At 43.1% G+C, this 23,419-nt stretch overlaps 1 protein-coding gene and 1 long non-coding RNA gene across 2 annotated transcripts in view; one reads left to right on the forward strand and one right to left on the reverse strand.

The window, feature by feature from the left end:
• The first annotated feature begins 2,621 nt into the window (after window positions 1–2,621).
• On the forward strand, window positions 2,622–14,344 carry LOC116657287. Its single transcript, XR_004312416.1, has 3 exons — window positions 2,622–2,631; window positions 13,768–13,770; window positions 14,258–14,344. It is a non-coding gene; the product is annotated as an uncharacterized LOC116657287 (long non-coding RNA).
• STT3B (STT3 oligosaccharyltransferase complex catalytic subunit B) overlaps window positions 8,604–23,419 on the reverse strand; it is an 82,770-nt gene continuing 67,954 nt past the window's right edge. Inside the window, exons 10-16 of the mRNA XM_032459363.1 lie at window positions 21,429–21,640; window positions 19,792–19,979; window positions 18,923–19,094; window positions 17,872–18,045; window positions 15,420–15,533; window positions 13,216–13,428; window positions 8,604–10,229 (exon numbers count right to left, since the gene is read on the reverse strand). Coding sequence (XP_032315254.1) covers window positions 10,149–10,229; window positions 13,216–13,428; window positions 15,420–15,533; window positions 17,872–18,045; window positions 18,923–19,094; window positions 19,792–19,979; window positions 21,429–21,640 — 1,154 coding nt within the window. The 3' untranslated portion in view covers window positions 8,604–10,148. The remainder of the gene's footprint in view (window positions 10,230–13,215; window positions 13,429–15,419; window positions 15,534–17,871; window positions 18,046–18,922; window positions 19,095–19,791; window positions 19,980–21,428; window positions 21,641–23,419) is intronic.

Genomic DNA, 23,419 nt, shown 5'->3' on the forward strand with positions numbered 1-23,419 from the left:
CTTTAAGGCCATGAGGCAGTAGGAATTATACATTTAAAGTGCACTCATGGCCTTAAAATTTCTAAGAAATCCACTGATAGTTGGACTGAAGGTGGCTTTCATGTGAAAAGTCACCTTTGTTGCTTTCAAGATTGTCTTAAAGCTTTCGGTTTCAGCAGTGTGATGCTAACGTGTCTCCGGGGTCAGTGGGTTCCTTTGGGTGTAACACGCTGGGCATGTGTGGAGATGTCTCTCCTCAAATCTGGGAAGCTTTCTGCCATTAATTCTTCAAATCTCACTGCCCCTTTCTTCCTTCTGTGATTCCCACAATGTGTGTTGGTCCATTTAATGGTGTCCTCAGAGCTCTTTTCCCATTTCTGTGGTTTTGGCTCCTGAGACCTAACAACTTCACCTGACTCATGTGCACAACTTCCCTGTACGAGTGTTGTTAAGATCGCTCTACTCAACTTTCCCATTACTTTTTTTCAGCTCCAAAATTTGAGTTTTTTCTAAAGATAATTTCTATCATAGTTGAAATTCTGATTTTATTTCCCTGAGCATATTTAAGGCAGCTGGTTTACAGTCTTTGTCTAACACAGCTGATGCCTGTTTCTCAAGGACAACTTCTGCGGTTTTCTTCCTCTGGATGGGCCGTGCTCTTCTGCTTCCTTGTACGCCTGGTGGTGATATTCTGTTGAAAACTGGGCATTTGAAAAAATCACCCTCTCCCCCAGCATTTTCAAACTGCTGCACCCCGGGGAAGACCCTCACTGACCTGCAGGATGTCCGAGGCTTAAGTTCCTCTTTTCCGGGCCTGTGTCTTGCCTGGGGGCTGTGCGCCGTTTCTGAGCCCCCTCCCATACGTAACTGTTTTCACGTGTAAATTTTTCAGAGCATTTCCCCCGGCTTCTCAGGCCCTTAGGTATTGGTTTGTTCCTTTTCCCATAGCTTCCTGCACAGGCACCTCCAGGTCTGTAGTCTACCTGCAGCTTTTACAAGCAGTGGCTCCTTGTTCCGCAGCCTTCCCCGGCCTGAGCTCTGAGCTATCAGCCACTTTTCCCTGAGACTCACAAATGAGGCAAAAGGGCCGTTTTCCCCTCGGGCAGCCCCAGGCACAACAGAGCGCGGCAAGTGAGTTCTGCTCTGAAGGGAGGCCGCTGGGGGCTGGGCCGCTGCCTTCTCCCAACCCTGGCACACTGGAGAGGCGGGGCAGAGGGGAATAGAACGCCGTGAGGTTTCCCACCATCTCTAACGTGAACTTCTGATTGAGCAGTGCGTGGTTCAGTTGCTGTAGACGGCTGACGTTTTCCCAGAGCCCCTATCAAGTTACAGTAGCCAGTCTCTCATTTGTTGCTTTTTAAAAATGTTTCCGTGAAGGAATGAGAAGGGTCTGGAGCTTCCTAGTCTGCACCCTCGCCTTCATGTCATAACACAAGCACAGCACAGAAATCAAGTGTACAGCGCCAGGAATTATTTTAAACCATCAAACAGACAAAAGTAACCAGAATTCCACTTGAGAAACAGACTCCATCACTTCAGAACCTCCTCACGTAACCTGTTCCTGCTCAAATCCCCCATTATTCTCCCAGCCCCACGAAGTTACCCATGTCCTGGTTTGCTTTATGGCTGCAATGCTGTGTATACGCCCCTGAGCTATATTCTGCCTGTTTCTGAACTGTACGTAAATGGAGTCATGTTATAGCCTCTGGTCTGGCTTTTTAACTCAAATTGTTTTTAAGATCGTCACTGTTATTCCTTAGAGACGCAGTTCATGCTTTTCCCTTCAGGGCTGTCCTAGTGTACAATCACACAGCCATCAGGACAGACCAGGAGCAGGGCCGCTGGGACACGGGGTCTGTACCTTCAGCTGCATCAGCTGGTGCTGAGCAATTTTCAGTTCCACCAGCAACGTACGAGTTTGTTTTTGCACATCCTCTCACTTGCACATTTTCGCTAACCTGGTGGGTCTGTTCCTTTTCATAGATTTGCCATTTGGATTTTTTCTTCTGTTAAGGGCTAATCAAAGTCATCTGTTTTTTACCTAAGAGTTCTTTGCAGATTCTGGATACTAATCCTCTGTCAGTTGCAGGCTTGGTGACAACACCTCCTCATATGCCCCACGCCTGCGGTCCCGGGGTGCACGGTAAAAGGGCGCTGAACAAAGGTGGATAACACACGTTACCTGTAGCTTCTCAGTAAGTCCTGACATCAGATTATCAGACAGGACACACGTAGCTCGGTGAAACAGAATTCTGGGCAGTTTGTTTTCTACAAAGGCCAATGAAATGGGAGAAATAATAGTCACTTCAACAAAGGGTGTTGGCACAACTGAATAGGACACCTCAAGCCATTTACAAAAATTAACAGATTACAGACCTAACAAGTGAAAGGTCTGCGCAGACCAAAGATACAACATGGGCGGTCTGCTCAGGGACAGGCTTCCTCTCCACAGTCCTCGGGGAAGGGAGGGGCCAAGTGTGACGAGCGCCTCCTTCTACAGTGTCTTGTCAGAAAACATTAAAAATATGTATGAGAGTACGTATTAAAAACATTTAAATGTTTCCTTCAGCAGGATACAGGCCCGAGCTCTGACTCCTTACCGTTCATCTCATTTTGTCAGACCAGGTGCTGTTGCACCCCTGGCTCGTCCGAGTTGCTCAGACAGCACGCTGCTGTCACACGCGGCCAGGCTGCCGTTCAGTGTTTCCATTCCATCTCATTATGAGCTCCAGCTTTCACTGAAGCCCAAGTCAACACACGCAGACACTAGGTACTCTAATCCAGACGCCTCCAGGATCTTTTTAAGAGAAAAATAAAACAACTCTCCAAGAATGTCCCATTTTCTCTAAGTGAATAAAATATTAAGAGATTGTGACGGTCTCTGGGAGGCACAAAACTTGGATTGCCAATGTCTAGCTATTTACACAGCAAGACAGAGTGAAGACATAAATGCTATGTGTTTAGGATCCAAAGGACCACCGAGAATTGTTTCTAACATTCAGTATTCTACTTGTGATAGCAGTGGACCAGAGGCCCGGCTAAGGGCAAGTCAAAAAGCTGGACGAGAAACAACACTTGTCACAGAATCAAGATAGTCTTCAGCACCAGAATCCAGGACAGGACGGACATCCTGAGAGAAGTGTGGCACTGGAGGCCACGGGAGGTGGCAGATGCTGAGCAGCAATTTCAGTGTCTGTGGAACCAGGAGGACAAATGTCAGGACTGAAGTCTGCACGGCCGAGGTCCCCGCAGGGTGTCGGCCTGGAAATAATGAACCAGCCCTCACAGGAAGGGCAGGCTGGCTCTGGGTACCACACCTCATCCCTGAAATTGGATTAATGTGACTCTGGCTTGCCAGTGTCACTGGATGCCTAGCTGAAACAAAATCCTCTACAGAAGAAAGTACCCTAGGCCAAAACTTGTACAATTTCTCATTATGCGCCCAGAACACAGAACCCCCTGCCCCACACGTGAGGGGGTAAGACTGCACGTACCCAGCAGCAGGACGCATGCACACACAAACATGAGCTCCAGTCAGTGCATTAATCAGACGCAGTTAAAATAACTATGCTCACTACTCTAAATAAAAGACAGAACCAGTGGGTCAGCTGTAACCACAAAAAGAAAAGATTTGCAGTAAGAGAAATTTCAGAATTGAAAAACAGTAAGAAGAACTCAATGGATAAGTTCAATACTAGATTAGCCAGAACTGGTAAGAACTAAGTGAGTCAGGAGAAAACACAGAATGGGGAGGCGAGCGCAGCGCGCCAACAAAGGCGGCTTAGTTCTGTTTATCTGGAGTTGATCAGAAGGAGAGCAGCGAAAAGAATGGGGCAGAGGCAATATTCAGAGAGAGGACTGGAAACTTAAAAAACTGATGAACACCAACAAGCTCAAAGTTAAAAGTCCCAACAAATTCCAAGTAGGATAGATTCAGAGGATGAAAAGAAACATCATGCAAACATCCTAAGCAAGCTGATATTAACTGCTAGCAATCAGAAACAGGCTTCAACAAGAAGCCCCGCGGAAAATAGTCTATTTACAAAAAATCAAAAGTTCAATTTACCGATAAACGTTCCAAATGTATATCCACCTAATAATCTGTGTTCAAACAAATTCTAAAGAAAGTTAATAGTTCAAAGAGAACAGGCAAACCTGTAACAGTGCACAATTTCAATACATCCTTCTCAGCAAATAACAAGCTTCAGTAAGATTTTTACACACACACTGTGTATGTTGGACCACAGAGCAAATTTCAAACATCTTCGAAGGATTAAAATTAGAGTATGTGACGACAATGCAATTAAGGTAGAAACTGACAATAAAAGGTTAACTAGCAAACCAGTATATTTGAAAATCAAGAAAGGTACATCTAAATAACCCACAGTTCAAAGAAGGAAGTACAACAGAAATTAAAATATGCATTAAACTCAAGGACACTTTGCATCAAAACTTTTGAGAATGAGACATTGTCGGGGGGGTGTAAATTTATGAACTTAAAGTTACATATTAGGAGAAGAAATCAACGCACTAAAAAGTGAAAAGAACACAAAAATAAATCAACAAAAGTTAATGAAATAAATACATAGTGTAGAAAATGTCAATAAAGCCATAAGCAAAAACTGAAGGAAAATGAGACACAAGGTAATGAGGGGGAGAGGGGAGATGAATGGGGACGCAAGAAGAAAGCCAAACTGAGGAAGGAAAGGCGGTCACTGCAGAATCCACAGACAACCATTAAATGACATTAGCAACAATTTTATATTAATCTATTTGAAAATTTAGATAAAATGGACAAATTACTGGAAAAATGCACTTACCCAATGAGTTTTAACAGTTTGCTAAGTACAACTGCAACATTCAAAAGCAAACATTTTATATACCGACAACTGAAAAAAGTTCTAAGACAGTATTTATCAAAAATAAATATACCCTGAAATAAAACTTCTGAAAATGTGCAAGAGCTATTTAAAAACTGTAATATATTTTGACGAAGGAGGCAAGAACATACAATGGAGAAAAGTCTTTTCAGCAAGTGGTGTTGGGAAAACTGGACAGCTGCGTGTAAATCAACGAAGTCAGAATGCTCCCTCACTCCATGCATCAAAATGGCTTAAAAACAATGTAAGACACGACACTATAAACCTCCTAGAAGGAAACAGGCAAAACATTCTGACATAAATCTTAGTCATGTTCTCCTAGGGTAGTCTACCCAGGCAGTGGAAATAAAAGCAAAAATAAATAGGGCCTAAATAAACTTATATTAGCTTTTGCACAGCACAGGAAACCATAAGCAAAACAAAACAACAGCCTATAGAATGGGAGAAATAATTTGCAAATGAATGAGACCAACAAAGGCTTAATTTCCAGATATATAAACAGCTCATACAACTTAATAACAAAAAAAACCCAATCCAGAAATGGGCAGAAGACCTAAACAAGCAATTCTTCTATGAAGACATACAAATAGCCAATAAGCACATGAAAAAAAATGCTCATTAAGTATCAGAGAAATGCAGATCAAAAATACAATGAGTTATTGTCAGCATGGCCATAATTCAAAAGTCCACAAATGATAAATGCTGGAGAGGGTGTGGAGAAAAGGGACCCCCCCCCAACACTGCTGGTACGAATGTAGTTTAGTGCAGCCGTTATGGAAAACAGTATGGAGATTCCTCAAAAACTAAAAATAGACTTACCTTATGATCCAGCAATCCCACTCCTGGGCATATATCTGGAGGGAGCTCTAATTTGAGAAGACACATGCACCCCAATGTTCATAGCAGCACTGTTTACAATAGCCAAGACGTGGAAGCAACCTAAATGTCCATCGACAGATGACTGGATAAAGATGTGGTATACTTATACAATGGAATACTACTCAGCCATAAAAAGAATAAAATAATGCCATTTGCAGCAACATGGATGGACTTGGAGATCCTTGTCATTCTAAGTGAAGTAAGCCAGAAAGAGAAAGAAAAATACTATATGATATCACTCATATGTGGAATCTAAAAAAAAAAAAAGGATGACACTTAAAAACTCATCTACAAACAGACTCACATAGAAAATAATATGGTTACTGGAAAGGGGGTGGGAAGGGATAAACTAGGAGTTCAAGATTTGCAAATATTAACTAGTATATATAAAATAAACAACAGATTTCTTTATAGCACAGGGAGCTATATTCAGTATCCTGTAACTGATAATGAAAAAGAATATGAACATATATATGTATATGCATGACTGAAACGTGATGCTGTACACCAGAAACTGACACACTGTACACTGACTATACTTCAATTAAGAATAAAAGTATAATACAGAAATTAAAGATGACCCAGACCTACATAAATGAAGGATATGCCACATTCATAGAAGACTCAACTGTTTTCCCTACATTAAGTTCTAGTTTCAGTGCCTAATCAAAAGCCCAACAAGCTTTTTCTTTTTCTTTTTGGTGTTACTTAATGACCTGGTTCTAAAATTTACATGAAGCAGCAAAGGGCCAGAAACAGCCCAGTGGTGTTTAAGAAGGCGGGGACGGGGGACTTACATTACCATCTCTCAGTCAGTACACAGAGGTAAGAACTCAGCGGAATACAGCGTACAGTCCAGGAGATTCGTATGTGGACTTACTGCCAAAGGAGCCCCGCAGAGCCGTAGGAGAGGCATGGTCTTTTCAATAAATGGTGCACAATTAGATACACATACGAAAAACACCAACCCAGAAATCTAACCAACCTAGAAACAAAAACCAGCAAGTCACACTGTACTCAACAAATGAATTCCAGGCGGACTGCAAAGCTAAGTATAAAAGATAAAACAATAAATTTCCTGGAAAAGAATGCAAGAGACTCTTTCCACCTCAGGTTAAGCAGGGCACAGAAAGCTGCAGGCACACACGAGACTGAAAAGTAACTGCACTAAGTAATGAATTCCTAGGCAGCTCGCAGCACAAATTGTAAAGAGCCTGTACACAGGCTGCACGAAGAACTTCTAATACAACAGCAACAAATCAACACAAAACCTGAAACTGTATAAAAAGGGGATTTCCAAATGACCCGCCTCACGAGTAACCTGGAAATGGTGAAGTAAACACAAGGAGAAACCATTACTCCCACCAGAAGGCACAAGTAAAAAGCATTAAAAAGGGCCAATTAGGATGTGGGAGCAGCAAGAACCCAGTAACTCTCCTTTATTAGGGAATACCCACAAAAATGTGCACATACAGGCTCCAAGAGAGCTGTAAGACTATTCCTGTACCTTATTTATTTGTAACATCCTCGTAATATCCATCCACACACACACACACACACGGGGGAATACTATACATCAATGAAAATAAACTTAGAGCTGTACGCAACATTCTGAATCTCATAAAAACTGAGCAAAAGCTTCTAGATAAAAAAAAATACTGATTCCATTTATACTGTTCAAATAATAGTTGCAATTAAACAGTATGTTTAGAGAAACAGTAATTATGTGAAAGCTAGGAGACCGATCAGCTTGGGGAGGGGCACGTGGGCCAGGCCAGGGACTGGGTGGGGTCGTGAGGAAGCTTCTGGAGCACCGGCAGCGCTGCTACCCTGCGCTGGGCTGTGCTGCACACGACACAGGGGCCGCCCGCCTCGTGCTACCTTGCTGAGCTGTACAGCCGTGTGCCGCGGGCACCGCCACAAGGCTCAGCGCGGCCACTTCAGACAGGCGACTCCGCCCACCTGAGCCGAGGACCACGGGACCCGACGGGACCCACGGCGACAAGCAGCTGCTCTGCAGACGAGGACGTGCTGGAGACGTGGGCACGACGACGTCAAAGTGCTCACCACCACTGAGCAGTACTTTCAAAAACGGTTACGGTGGTACATTTTGTTATGTATTTTACCACAATTTAGAAATAAAGGGCAGCAGCTCCAGATCTCCTGGTCCTATGACCCCCCCCCCCCCCGCCAGCCACGGAAACCACACCCCGCACAGGGCGCCTTTAGGTGTCCAGGCCTCTGGCCGTGGCCTAGGGACTGAATGAAGCAGAAGCCTACAGATGCAAACTCAAGTGGGTAACAAGGCACGTCTGAAAAACGAACTTACCTTTGGCCTCGCTGCCTCACCGCCTTATTTATACCACAAAGCACTCACCTTGTTCACTCCTAAGACGCGGAACAAAAACAAAAGCTGCTTTATTGTCTACAATTTCACTTTTCTAAAACCAGAAGTGCGGTTACAGTAAAGTCTTTACTGAGGCAACCCACTGAACCGAAGTGGTGCTCCCTGAACCTGAAAAAGGTCAGAGGTCATGCCTGCTCCCCGCGAGAAAATGACACAAGACCTGGCTGATTAGATGCCAGAACTCTGCGGGCAGGGCTTCTGTTAGTGTCCTAGCCCCAGCTCCCTGGAGAGGAAATTCCTCTTCTGTTACGTGTCTCCCCCTCACTCACCCATAAAAAGTCAAAAATGCAGTTTTCACTCCGGGATGAAAGGGGAGAACAGAAGAGCAGGACAAGCTGGCCCGGCCCAGCACCTGTCCGGCTGGCCTGTAAAACCTCTGTAAAAGCCAACAGGAAAGACGCGTGTGTTCAGTGCTCTGTAACTTCTCCCAAAAATAAAAGATTAGTAAAAGACAACAATTAACACAAAAGTTGAATTAACTTTATTTCCCCTACAGTCAACAACTTCTCTGCATTGAATTTTAAAGCGACAAAGTAAAATAAAATCCCCCAAATGACAAGGTATCAGAAATTCAGATTCAGTTACACCTTATTTGTGAAAATGTTTAACTATTTTATTGGTCTGTAAAAGAACCATCATCTGGGTCAAAAATGAATTCTATAAATCAATATTCTACACTTTGGAAAAGAAAATCAGCAGTAACATTCTCACTGAATATTGTAAATTACACTTTTCCTCATAAAAGGTACATACTATTCTGCACTTTCCCACCGAAAGCAGTGGTGTAAGTTATGCTTGTTTATATAAAAAAAAGTTATATCCTGTGGCGGGAAAACCCCTTTCTCTTTCACTAAACAGGAGAAAATTTTCAAGTCTATATAAAGTTGCCTATAAGCTGGAAAGTGAACATGTTCAATCTCCATTTACATTTTAGTGCATTTTTTTGACAACTGTCACATTTTTAATAAAAGTAAGAAAATGCATATAGCATTAAAGAGTGTTTCATCAAATGCTTAAGGGATTCACAAAATGTGGAACAGAGGCCAAAATCACTGTCATGGATGAAAACTTATAAAAATGGGAGAAATCCAGGCAAAGTTTACAAATCCTTTGTCACTTTGAGGAGTCACACAAAATGAACTCCGGACACCTGTCCGCTTTAAGGGTTTCCTCCTTCTGCGTGTAAGCACGGTGCTGACCTCCGCACTAAGACAGCCAGCCCCGACCCGTGAGCAACGTTCTGTGCAGCCGCATGGTTCCCAAAGGATATAAATTTAGCCCTTGAATGAACAACGTATGAGATCTGCTCTGTAAGTACCTGGTGAAACAATGCTAACAGCAGCAATAATGTTTCAACATAAAAAAACAACAACAACAAACCTATCTGAATCAGTTAGTGAGAGGTCCATCTCTGAAACAGCAGCTTCTTCCTCTCAGAGCCAACAGTGAGCAACAGAAAACGTACATTTGATGAAACAGTCTTCGTGCTGGAGAAACATGAAAATAAATACAGTTCAAGAAGTGTCGCTGTTTTTCTAATACCTTTTCTCAGGCCTGTTCTAGCTTACTGGTTCAAGGAGCTTGCATCGCATCTTGCCATTTGTGTTTTGCATATTGCTACCTGGGTAATTCAAATGAAATGCAGGCCTTGTAAAAGAACGAAAACATTGTGCATGTGCCAGGGACCAAATTAGAGGGTTCTTTGGTGCAATTAGTCCAAATTCTCAGATTTGAAGGATAATATGTACCAATAAAAAAAAAAATCTGCTGTTGGACATTCACAGCAGTGCTCTGTCTTGCTTCACATTACAAATCGAAAACAGCTGTTCTCAATAAGCCAACTTTATTTTTTTTTAAATCAGGCATTGCCAGAAAGTTTTGTACATAAGCCTGGACCAGTGATGGTTCTGTACCCCTGCTGCTGTGAAACACGACATGAGCTAAAGGCAAAGACCGGCTCCCACAAGGACAACTGCTTCAGGTTCGGGACCAGAACAGTGTGTTTAAACAGTCTTCTTAGATATTTTCTTGCCTTTCTTAAAAACTAGTTTATTTTTAATGTAGCCACGCTTCCTTTTCGCAGTCTAAAAAGAAAACAGAACACAGTGTTAGTGCAGGTTCCTTAAGGATTAAAAGTATGGATACACACATGGTTTTACTGCACAGTGAAGACGGTCTTCATAACCCCTGAGGCTCCCCCTACGGCTGGACCCGGGCAGCCCGTGCCGCCGCTGACCTGCTCTGCGCTGTCTGCCCTCAGCTTCCAGGTGAAGGGTGCACCAGAGCGCTCCCCCAGTGCATGTCACATACCCCTCACCGCCAGGCGGAGGAACCCCCATCTCCGCCCAACCACTAAATGCTTAACTGTAACAATTACTCCCATTCCCAAGCACGGCAATATGTAACTAGGCTAATGGTTCAGAAAATGATCTCGGTGCTCCCGGGCCAGCCCCCCAGAATTAGCTGTGTCAGAAATACAAGGTAACTTAGTAATTTCTGGAGCCCCAGTTTTCTCATCTGTACAAACGGCGGATGATTACAACTATCTATAGAAATGAAGAGAGAAAACTACTTGGCACATTCTCCAATTCAAGCAGAAAAATGAGCACTTAAATATTACAGAGCAAAAACCAAACACCAAGAAAAATCCTGAGACATTCCTTGAGCTTCATACATCTTTAAAAAGACGTTTTTCTTAACGTTTCAGGATCCCACTAAAACCCTGTCGACTGATGTTTTGTGACACAGGAAACAAATTACTACCATTGTGGCAGCAGTGATTACTGCAGAAAGGTTTGCTATTTTAGAATCTTACAAGATAAGTCATAAAGGCACACGTGTCTAACAATCTGATATATTCGCAGATACTGAAAAAGCAAAATTGGGGGGAAACAAATCAACTAATGCACCTTTGAAGCACTGGGTTAGCAGAGGCTGGAGACTCAAGAGGCTGACCCCTCAATTCAAGTCTCACATTTAAATGTAACCCTTGAGGAGGTTTCCTTTTTTCTAACAGGGACAAAAATACAAGGCAAGATGCAATCCTTCTTAAGGTTACAAAAAATTCTCTACCACTAACTTGTCCACAATATATGTTGCCTTAATTATTAACTTATTTTATGAGGGCAAAAAGTAAAAAATTTCAGAGGTCACAATTTGTAAAAATTCCAACCAGGTCAGGAGTTGGTTGGCTTATCATCATTACCTACAGATTTCTCACTTGAAACCTGTCCTGGGTGGCCCTGTGAAGCGCCCAGGGCGCGAGGAGGCCCTAGGGCGTTCCTCTCTGGGAGCAGTGACCACTGGCCACCAGGCCCAGAGCCGTGGCCACACTGGCATCTCAGGGCGGGAAAGCTCCCGGGACGACAGCTGTACTCACGTATTCCCTCCACCCCAAACAGTCAGATCCAGGCTGGGGGTAAGAAAGCAAACCAAATAAAAAGCATTCTTGCTAGCGCAGAACGGAGGCTATCAACACAGAAACCAGAAATTCAAGATCCACGTGGCTGGCTGCTAGGATCTGTGTTGGGGCACCTAAGACAGACTGATTGTTATTTATCCATTCACTTATTCATTTGGGGCAGATGATGGGAAGGCAAAAGAAGTCAGATTAAGAAAACTCACTATCATCAGTTAGCAAGTTCAATGGCCTTGTTTTTCAAAAAAACAGGAAAATCTGAACTGGTTTTAGGAGTGACTGCCTTGATTTGCTCATCGGCACTGACGTGACACCAGTTCTCCCTACCACTCGCCCATGAGAACCCAGGTCACGTGATCTGCCATTTTACGGAGACTGGTCAGCGAGCTGACGTGGCGAAGATAGTGTCAGCCCCATGGGACATGTTTAAATACAGCAGTCGAGATACGGTCATCTATTTCTGGCACAGAAAGTATTCATTTCGAGTTTCTACCTACATATCATACGTTACTATTCAGCACTTTTAGAGTACAAATTGAAATACTCTAAATTCTGAATATATTTGAAGTATATTTTAAGCGATACAAAGGAATAAGACAATTCCTTCAGTGACTGAACTGAGCCAAGTAATGTAAACCTAAGCATCTTCAAGACCTAAGACTGAAGTCAGTGTTGGGGAGGACATGGTTCAAGTGCACGCACAAGGTCCCGGTTTCAGCCCCTAGTATCTCCTCTAAAAACAATTAAATGAACCTAATTACCTACCCCCTCAAAAAAAATTAAAAAATAAAAAATTAACTTTAAAAAAACTTTTAAAAAAGACTGGTCAGTCTAATAAAAATTAGTATTATAAGGGTAGTACCTTAAAATATCTTAATATTTCATCTGACTGCTATTTCCCATTTCCCTCAAAAGGCAAACCATATAAATACTCAATTTTAGTCCTTTTTATAGCAAAGATGAGATCTACTTGGCTTAAGTGAGCAACAGTGACCTCCAATAGAATATTTCATATCTTATTAAATATTTATTACAAAAGGACTGCAACAGACTCATCATCATAACTCCTGCCTACAAGCTGTGTCACGACAATTTAACATTTAAAGACAATTATCTAAGATAAATGATGTTTTTTTTTGGATTCAGGACTCAAAAAACTCAAGCTTAATTATTATTCAATGAATAATACAGTAACATCTCCATAAGAACGGAAGATGGAAACGCTCTATAAACTTGCTTTGACCAAGAGATGACGACGGAATCACACTGTTATTACGTCAGCGTTTGGCATCTTTACCTTCACAAATGTTCAGAAGCTGATGGCCATGGACATCTCAGTTCACAAACAAGCCTTACTAATGGGGGTGGCAATGACTAGAGGGAGAATGCCCTGGAAGGTCTCAGCCTGGTTCACTGACAACCACACTTCCCTCCCAACCACCATCCAGAAACTTGCGCTGCCTGGGTGCCTGCCGCGCTCGGTGTGGAAGGGACGCCCTGGCAGGCTAGCTTGATGCTCACATTGCATATGACCCCTAGTCTTTACACGTCTGGCAAATGAACATTTTTTTGAATTTTCAGTAATTATTTTTCACACAAAGCAACGAATCGCCAGTTATCCTTTCACCGACACGACTTCATCTGGCACTCACCTTCTTTGACAAATACTTCTGTTTTGGGAAAATGTTGGTCACTCGAGGTTTGTGGTCTAGCGTCTCCCTGTTGTCAGGGGCTTTCACTTTATATATCCTTACAAGCCAGTGTTCCGATGTAAAGGCCTCCTCCAAATGCTTGAATTTAATGTCCTTGTTTCCAATCTCAGCATTACGTGTCCGATCAAAACCTGGGGGTGTACGGAAATCCAGCTGCAAAAGTGACATGAGTGCTGGACATTAACCACACCGGGACACGTTCAGTATTGGAAGGTAGTGAATGTTACCACCAGAGTAAAACTTTCTCCCTTTAAACTAGGAAAACAAATCAGAGCAATGCATTGTAACAGCTCTCACACACTGCTAACTAGATAGGAGGCAATCAGGCAGAGAAGCTAAACACATCAGACCTGGGTCTCATGGACCCTCAGAGTGGATGAGCAGCCTGCAGGCGTTAAAACAAACCAAAACAGCAACACGAAATCCATTAAGGCCCTTCTTACAGCCCTTCAGGGAGAACACACAGAGGGCCCTCTTTTCTGCACCATCTAGTCTGTCTAGCCTCCGAGTTCTCCACTCAGCTCTTCTGCGTGGCTGCCTCCCTACCCTCTGGTCTCAGCCCAAATACCATCCCTTCAGGGAAACGGTCTATTAAGATTGATGGTTGGCAAGTCTCCTTCATTGATTCCTTATTCTTTCACTCTATAGTGTTTGTTGCTCAAGGTTTTATTTATTTTCAAATCCGCCGTATCCTCCCTCCACCAGGACGTAAGCCACACGGTGGCTTTATGTCATTCCTCTCAGCAGTGTCACTAACCCCCGAGAGTGGGACCAGAAAGGCCGCTGTAAAAGCCAAACCACGGGCAGAGGGAGCAGGAGGGAAAGGAGAAAAGACTGGGGGTGGGGCGGTGCAGATTTTAAGAAATTCTCAGACTCGGCGTGCGTCGACACCCAGAATGTAAGAGAATTCAACCTAAAAATAGAACCAAAGCCAAACCTGCTCCAAGGAGGGAACACCTCGCTAGTGCGCTGTCTGCACGAGGCACCAGTCACACTTCACGTCTTACACACCGCTCCGGAGCAGAAAAGACCCACACGCTACACGCGTGGCTCAGAGCTCTTGGTGAACTTAAAAGGACGGAGAAAAAAGGTCCTCCAGTGTTGTCATTAGTGAACAGAGGAGCTAGCCTTTGCCCCCTTTTCTGAGGTAGCTGATTATTATGGCTTAAGTGCTTCTTTTTCAGCATGAGTCTAGAGACCAGGTGGGGACCTTCGTAAGAAATCAAAACACAAACAAAACCCGAAATCTGGTAGTAAAATCAGTCTACACTTTAAAAGCCGCCTGCTGAGTAATTTCAGGTGAATAATGCTGAAACATTAGCTCAATCCCTGGTATGTGTATAGAACTAAACAAGCAGTTTTCCCTCTGCCTTCTGGTATCAACCAGAAAGCAGTAGGGAACCGGGCAGTTTTCCGTGAAATCCGGGTTCGAAGGTGTGACCCGGGCTTGTAGTCGTCAACCCGAGAGCTACGAAGAAACTCCGCAGCCTCAGCCCAGCCCCCCTGTGCGCAGACAAGACGGGGCAAGCCCGGAGAGAGTGCACCTTGTCCCAGGGCTCCGGGGCCCGGCAGGGCCAGACCTAGCGCCCGGGGCTGCCACAGCCCGCCGTCTGCCCTTTTTTGCCACAGTTGCGCTTGGCACATTCACTCATTCTGTCCACTCTTCATCTTTAGTACATCATTCTAATTTTCTAGAAAACTCTGACCCAGAGAGTCCTAGCTGTGCGTGGTAATGGAGAACAGGGTGGGGTGAGTATCTGAAGTGATTAAATAACTCAGCTCTTGCAATTTCAGCCTTTCCCCTGTCGGGCAGTGAAGCAGCTACTTAAAATCATGCGGTTTTCTAGCTGAAGACCTCTCCCCGGTGAACAGCGTCTCCACAAGCATGAAGTCAGGCAAGCAAAGGCTGGAGCTGAGCTTACGTTAATTAACATTTTGGAAAGAAATCTTTGATCTAAAAAATATCTCCTCATTCTTCACATATAAGCTTCAGAAACTAAATTTAACGTAGAAAAAAATCTAGATGAGCACACTTTTCTTAACAGCGCAACAAAAACATCATCATCCTGTTTTTCGGAGTCACACGAGACTACTTAAAAAACATTCCTTTGAATAAAGATTATAGGAAAATTGATGTAACGAACCTGCATTTCTCCAAACCTGTAGTATGACATTTTATACATAAGGCAATTCAACAAAGTGGGAGATCCTGCTTTGTCTACACGGAATTCTCCTTGTGGGGTGAAATAGTCACTTTCCTGCAGGAAAGAATCCAGAAGTTTCTGTGTCAGTTTAATAAAACACATTCAAAACTATAGGCTCCTCTTTTAATTTCCCCACAAGAACCAGCTTTCGAGGTATCTTCATAAAGCCGCATTTAGTTACATCTCTAAAAAATATAGTATTAGGGGGTGAATTTATAAATTTAATGTGATCTAAAAACCCCACAAAACTGTTAAGGGTGTTTTTTAAAGCTCAGTCTAGAAATCGTTTATACAAAATCAACAGAAGTGTCCAAGAAAACATAAAGAATAGTCTGCTGGAGTGAGGAAGGGCCACTAATCCTACCAGATTTTAAACCATGTTGCAATAAAACCTCAATCATTTTTAAAATACGGTACCAACTCCATGATTTAATACCAGGTAAGCTGGCTCTCTCCAACTGTTCCCCCCTTCCCCCACCATTACTCCTTTTCAGAGTTTTCCTAAATTTATTCTTTATTCTTCCCACATGAACTTTAAATCAGTTCTTTAGTTGGGAGGGGAATGTTCAGGGATCGCCTGTGGTCATTTATCAAATAACCTCTAAGAGGGCCAACCTGACACTGCAGATAAACTCCCTGTCTAGGAATCTATCCAACAGAGACACGTACAGGCGTGCCAAGTGACACGTGTAGGAATTTAACTGTGACACGCTGTTTGAGATTAAAAAACCGAAACAACTTCAGTGTCCATTAATAGGGACAAGCTAAGGAAGTCATGGAGCACACACACCATGGACACACTGCAGGTGTAAAACAGGAACGAAGGAGGGCCCCATCTGTAACGTGGGAAGATCCCCACAGTGTATCGTGAAGCGAGAAAAGCACGAACAGGGTGTACATTTTGCTACGAGTTACCTGCTTCAGTAAGAACCATGAGAAAATTCTACATGATTCCTATGGCTTTTTTCTTTTTCATGGGGGGGGGGGAGGATAAACTCTCACTGCATATCCCTTTATGCTTTTAGTTTTCAACACTGTGACTGTGTAAATTACCTATTCACAAAGCATAGAAATTGAGGATTTTTCTCTATATAAATGTTCAAAGGATGTATCTGGATCTATCATGTTACAATTTTAATAAAGCTAAAGCAAATCCACAAATGAAAATTACATCCTAGGGAGATTAAATTAAGATCCACTTAATACAAGGAAATAATGTTGATTAATCAGAATTAAGGGAAAAAGCCACAGCCTTTACATTTAAACAGGAAATCTGGCACCTTCCCCATCACAGAAAACACACCCCTACACCCTCCCAGATGGCGTCTCACTGCGGACCCGCCCTGAACCCTCCTCTCACCCCGTGCCTTCATCGCGTCCACCGCAGTGCGGGGCGCCCGTCCTCTGTGCGCCCAAAGCTGGGTGGGGGAGAAAGGACAGCGTTTACCCACAAAACAGGCTGGAAGGAGAGACCCGGGTGCTCAGAGCAGGGCTCTGGAGAGGGGCAGATCTGAGGTAGGGAAGGTAGCCCAAGAAGAAGAGAGCATAAACACACGTGTCGCATGATTCAAGAAAAGAAACCCCAACACAAGTTTCACAGGCCAGAGGGGACTGACGGAGCGGGAAAGGTGACAGAGGGACAAGAGGCCAGCAAGGACAGTGAAGTGTCACCAGCTGCGCTCTGAGCTGGAGAGCCTGGACCGGACAGCACTGCCTCATCACAGAGATTGCTTCACACCAGCCACTGGGCGGAGGCTTCCTGTGTCTGCTATAAATTCTGACAACAGCACCACAAATGAATTATTCCTGGCGTCCCCACTAGTGATGATCTGAAAGGGCCTTCTTCGCTGCTCTCTACAACACTAGAACCTAGAACAGGACCTCGTGCTGACTGGCTGGCTGGAAATAACCTGCTCACAGCACCGAGCTGGCAGTGGCAGGGGTTTATTTCTAACTCATGTCTGTCTGGTTTCAAGGCCCTTTCCCTTAAACCCATGAAGGCCTTTAAAAAAGCTGTAAGTAACATGATCAGCATCATGTCAGACTGGGAGAGACAAGACTAGGCAAAGATCATAATTTCACGGCTACTGTCCTATGTCAGGTTTCTGAGCACAAGGGTCAGTGCCAGAGTGGAAGCAATGAAAATGGAAACAAAGGGCAGAAGAGAGAGGCTGTGAAGGAAGAAAAGCAAGAGTCCTGACAAGGGACTGCTGTGCAGGGGAGGATGGAAGCAGCAGGCATTAGGGTAAAAAGCGTGACGGCAGGGAGAATGGTTACAGCACCTCATAACTAGTGAAGTCAGAGCGAGGGACCAATTTGGGGGACAGGACGATGGACACAAGTGGGATGCAATTAGCAACTGGGACACACCTGGAGTGACCTGGAGTCTTACCCGAATGTCCTTTGGGTGCTCCCCTTCAGCTATCCTGACCATCCAGAGGAACTTGTTGATGTCGTCACCAGAATAGCCAATAACCCCTCCAAAAATGACCAACACATAATCTACATCCAGGCTCCTCATGATTTTATAGGCTGCTGATTCATTGGAAGACATAGCTTTTCCCACCTACAGAATAAAAAAATGAGAATGTGCTACTTAGTCCCACAATATACTAAAAATAAAAGTAAATGCACACTTTTACTTAAGATGGAATGAATCTCAAGAGTTTGATTTACATGGAGTTCTTTTTGTAGAAATGATTTGCTCTGAAGTCAACAATTACTGAGATTCATAAGTACCTCACTTACTATAACCAATTATAGCAGAAACGTCAAAATCAGAATACATGTTCTAATATTTTGCTAATAATTAGGTTTCATGAAATTAATATTTTTATATGAAAGCAGACAAGCTTAAAAGGAGACTTTCTCAAAACCTCAGGGCGGGATGACCGTCCAGCCAGCCAGCACAAATACATTATCCTCTTCAGTCCACCAAACAGCTTATGATCAGCTACGACACCCACACAAACAGAACTCGTCTGGCTAACACCCAACTGTTATCTACTTAAAATCTTTAAAGAACAGAGAGGTAATTATCTTAATTACCATGAATTAGTTATTTAATACTAGAGTGAACATAATTTTCATGCCCATATAACACAGTGCATTTGCTTTACAGATCTGCAAATAATTTTCTTAATGTATGAAATGGAAAATACAAGTCAACTACAATACTTTAAGCTTCAGACTCTGCCTAATTCTCCAGTGAGCTAAATAGATCACAAGAGCTGCCACAAATCAGCCTGTGATTCTGAATGATACTTTCTTTTCTTAAAAACAAAATAAATAAGCATACCTTGAAGCCGCTGTATTGAATAAACGTATAAAGAAGCACCTTGAGGATTCAGCAAGCAGGGAGCACTCTCCCCTGCACTTCCCTGCTTCGCCTCAGGCGAGGCCTGACGCCGCGGAGCGGACAGCCGCGCCAGGCGGGCCCTTACCAGTGCTATGTGGCTGTTGTTCCAGGTGTTGTTGTCCACCAGCGTGGTCCTATTCGCCATCCCTGCTATCTGGTAGCCATAGTCCCACCAGGACATCACGCGGGCGTGTTCATCTGTGTTCTGCCTTAGCCAAAAGTACGCTTCTCTAAAATCATCTAAGATGTTCCTGGTGCTGGAAAGAATCACAACATTCTTTTAAATGAGACCTCACAAATGCGAAGACGGTAACTTAAAATCCTGAAGTGCCAAGCCACTGGAAAATCTCACATTTTAAGGATGGCAGTTAAAAGCCTCCACGGAAGGGAGAAAACAAAACAAAACGAGGAAGGAGCTAGACTAGTGCTTCTTAAACTTTAATATGCATACAAATCACCAGGCTATCTTGCAAAAGAGCAAATCCTGATTTTCTAGTTCTGGAGTGGAGTCTAACAATCACCCAAGTGGAGCAGAGCTGCGTGGGAACGTGGGGAGGTGGTGTGCAAGCCAGCTGCTCTTTAACTGTAGCTGCGTCGGAACCACTGAGGAGGGTGTGTTGAACCGCAGGCTGTGGGTCTCCCCCATGTCTCTCACTCAGTGTGCTTACGTGGGATCAAGAATTGGCATTCCTAACAGGTTTCCGGGTAATGGTGGTGCTGGTGTCCAAGGATGAGACACACTAATGTGTACAGTGTGCATTCACAGATATTCTGGAAGAAAGTATGAACTGCAGTGATCGCTGCCGACCTCCACCAAGGGGATGGCGGGGGAGGGTCACAAGAAAAGCACGGTAGATTCAAATGCTGAGCCTCTCCAACATCTCTCAGCCCTATCTGCAGAGACCAGAAAGAAGGGCAGGTGTGAATCCTTTCGTAGGCAATCTGTATTCTCACCCATCATGGTTGTAAGAGGCCAGGACGACGCTCGGGCTGGAGTAGGCGTTGCTGGTGACCCAGGTGCAGTGGACCGCGAACATCATCAGCAGCATGAGCATCAGCATGGTGACGATGCTCTTTATGTTGGGGCCCAGGCCCTCTTCAGTCTTCTCCTGCTCCGTTACGTGCTTCCTCACTTTACCTGCCTGAAGATACGAAACACCAACTAGACACACTCCTCATTTGACTTGCTTTCAGTACGACACTCAAAGGGGAGAAGTTGGGAGAATGTTATCTGTCAATTTAAGTCCTTCAGAAGGAAAATGTGTAACCATCAGGAATTCTTGCGTGGGTGATACGTTGTTGTCTAAAGTTATCAAGGTAAGGGGGGAGGGTATAGCTCAGTGGTAGAGCACGTGCCTAGCATGCACAGGGTCCTGGGGTTCCATCCCCAGCACCTCCGTTAAAAAATAAATAAATCTAATTGCCTCCCCCCGAGAAAAATACTTAAAAAAAATAAAGTTATCAAGGTAGATTCTAAAGTCAAATGTGAATGAGGAGGCTTCCTGGAACTATACTCAATCCCAGAGCTGACTGCAGAGCAAAATATCGCCAGGAAGAAGCTGCCTTCAAACCCAACTGTTCTTATGTTTCATGTAAATACAAAGGGGACAACCAAATGGTCTCATCCTGTCAAACTGTTCTTAATAAAATCTGAATTCCACATCCTGAAAACAGCAACGTCTAACTATATTCCAGACCAAGTAAGACTTTAGAAAAGAAAAAAACTGCATTATCAGAATCAGTTTTCCAATTTCTAAACCCCACACCAATACTTGTTAAAATTAAAACTACATTTCTGAAAAGAACCAAAAAAAAAAATCTCACCAAAACCCAGGACAGAACCGAGTCATTAAGAAACCACACACAAAACAAACAAACCCATAATAACCATAAACACAAAAGCAGGTATATACTGCTAATCTGTATGAATTATATTGGATCTATTAATAGTGAGGAAAGAATCTCAAAGTCAATACGCATATTGATAAGTTTCATTGCTTTCTGGTATTTAAAACCCTAGTGAATATAGTACAGTTCACCACGGCATCCAAGACGAGCTCTCTAATTCTTACCAGTCTCTTCCACACCTGCACCGAATACAAGCCTGCTGTTACCTGAGAAGTTACGTGAATCACATTACACTGGCCGGCCACCTACTGCTAACGAACTAGAGGTTTTTTAAGGCACTTTATTCCCTTCATTTCACTGTTCAATCAACCAAATATTTTAAATGTTTACACTGAATATGGACCTCAAGGACAAGCACTGTGTTCGTGGTCTCAGAAGGGTACGTAGGGCTCAATTTGATGGAACTCAGTAGAGCAGCAGCTTTCTGCTCTCAGAGATGTGTTTTACATAAAACCTGACCAAAAAGGTGATTACATTCTCTGATTACATTCTGTTTTGTTATTCTGAGCTAAAAGACCAACAAGGATTCAAAATTTGAGGCACACAGGTACAGACCAACTAGAAATGTCACAGTTTGTCTAAATTCTTTTTTAATCACATTGTTTAGTATGCAGAATTCTTCCTGTGACTGCAAAATAAAGCACCTATTTAAGATTTTGAAGGCCTTACTTTATATTTCCCACCTTATCATACAAATTTCCTGGGTTTCTCTTGTCATCCTCATCACTGCTGTCCTCCACAGGTGGGTTTTCCCTTTTCATGTCATCCCCCAAATAGTGCTCAAAAACGTTGGAGAAGGCGATTGCAGACAGCATGCAGACGACCGGGGTCAGGGTCAGCATCAGCCGCACCATCACGCCGGCAAAGTAGACAGCACTGATGGCGTACAGAGCGACTGCAAAGACAAGGCTCTCAGCACTCCGGAAGAAGAGAGGTCACAGGACACCCAACCCAACACTTACAACCACTGTTACAAAGAAACCTAAAAACAGCAAACGTCTCATAAAAGAGCTAATTGTTTTTAAGTTGATAATACCAGCCAATTGAAAAATCATATTTAGAACCTGTAATGTTGACCAAACACTGCATAACAACCGTTTAGAGAAATGTATGATTCAAATTTAATTGTCATTATTATAGGGAACGAGACAATTCATTATTTGTCAATAGCATCATGTATTAAAAAAAGCCATAATCGACAGAATTGAAAACATATTTGGTGATACATTATTAGACACAGTAAGTTTATAGAAACAAAGTCTATGAAAAACTTGTGCCAATATCTGGCATAAAGCCTGCTTTGAAGTAAGAACGGGATGAGAAGAATACAATTTATTAACCAAAGAAGGAACTCGGACAAGTTATTGCCAAGAGACTTAAAAAATTTTTTTGGAAGTAATTTCCAACAGTCAAAGCTATCCAGACAATGTGTTCACCACAGGGGAACGGCTCTGACATTTCTGGCTAAAGGCTATATGACTTCACAAAGTCAATGGGTCATCTGAGCACGGATCTCATTTGAATAATTAATATTTTTTACCTGACTAAAAATACATTCATCATACCATGTCATTTACCTATTATACCATGTTGTTTATCCCGATGAATTTGTATATATGCGCACACCTATGTAATAACCACCTGTATGGAACACACAACATTCATACACCTTCTCAGAAGGGTCCCCCGTGCCTCTTCCCAGTCAAGTACCTGCTCTCCCACCTTTTAAAAAAGTATCACTATTTGCACTTTAAAGTATGAATTTTGTCTTCCTTCTTGAACTTCACAGAAATGAAATAAGAAGGTTCTCTTCTGTACTGGCTTCGTTTATTTACCCATGCTTTTACGAACTGTTGTGTTGTGTTCTCCTGCACAAATACCTAAAAATCTCTTTATTCGACTGCTGATAACCTCTGGACTGTTTCTAATTAGGGTCTATTATGGATAAAGTTGCTCTGTACATTCTTAAACATGTCTGCTACTGGACCCACACGTTCACTTCTCGGGGGTGTGACCTAGGACTGGGAACGCCAAGTCATGAGTGGGCAGTGTGTTTACACTAATGATATTATAGTAACCAGGGCCTTGTCCAGAGCCCGCTGACCTACACAGACTAGGGAAGAATAAGCAAGTGCCATCCTTTGGTTACAACTTACACAGACACTGCTCTCTCTCCCGACTTCACTCTGGAACAGTAACTTTTGAGCATCGCTCATGGTCCAGGCCCCATACACTTAAGAATTATTTGCTTGTGTGACCCGTGGATACTACAGAGACTTTTTTAGTTTCAGGTTTTATCATATGCAAAATAGCCACGGCCTGCTTCCTGTGATGACTAACGTATGTAAAAATCTTTGCTATCTGCTTATTCTGTCCATTTATATTTTGAGTGTCAGATTCTAAACACTGGCTTTAAAATAGTTTGTATTTCTAAATCTTGTTAGCTGGAAATTACACAAATCTGTCAGTAAAGAGAGTGTTTACTTAAAGGCGATTCTTACTCTATTACAAAATGTACTTTGCACTGAAATTTGGATGGACGTCCCTCCACATTTCTTCCTACTTAATCAGATCTGACCAAGAAAATGAAGCCAAGTCTACAAGGTCAACAGTCACAATTTCCATTCTCAGTCACAGACTATGATTATATTAACCTCTCAGAAAACATAATAAA

Source organism: Camelus ferus, chromosome 17, assembly GCF_009834535.1.
Source record: "Camelus ferus isolate YT-003-E chromosome 17, BCGSAC_Cfer_1.0, whole genome shotgun sequence".
NCBI lineage: Eukaryota > Metazoa > Chordata > Mammalia > Artiodactyla > Camelidae > Camelus > Camelus ferus.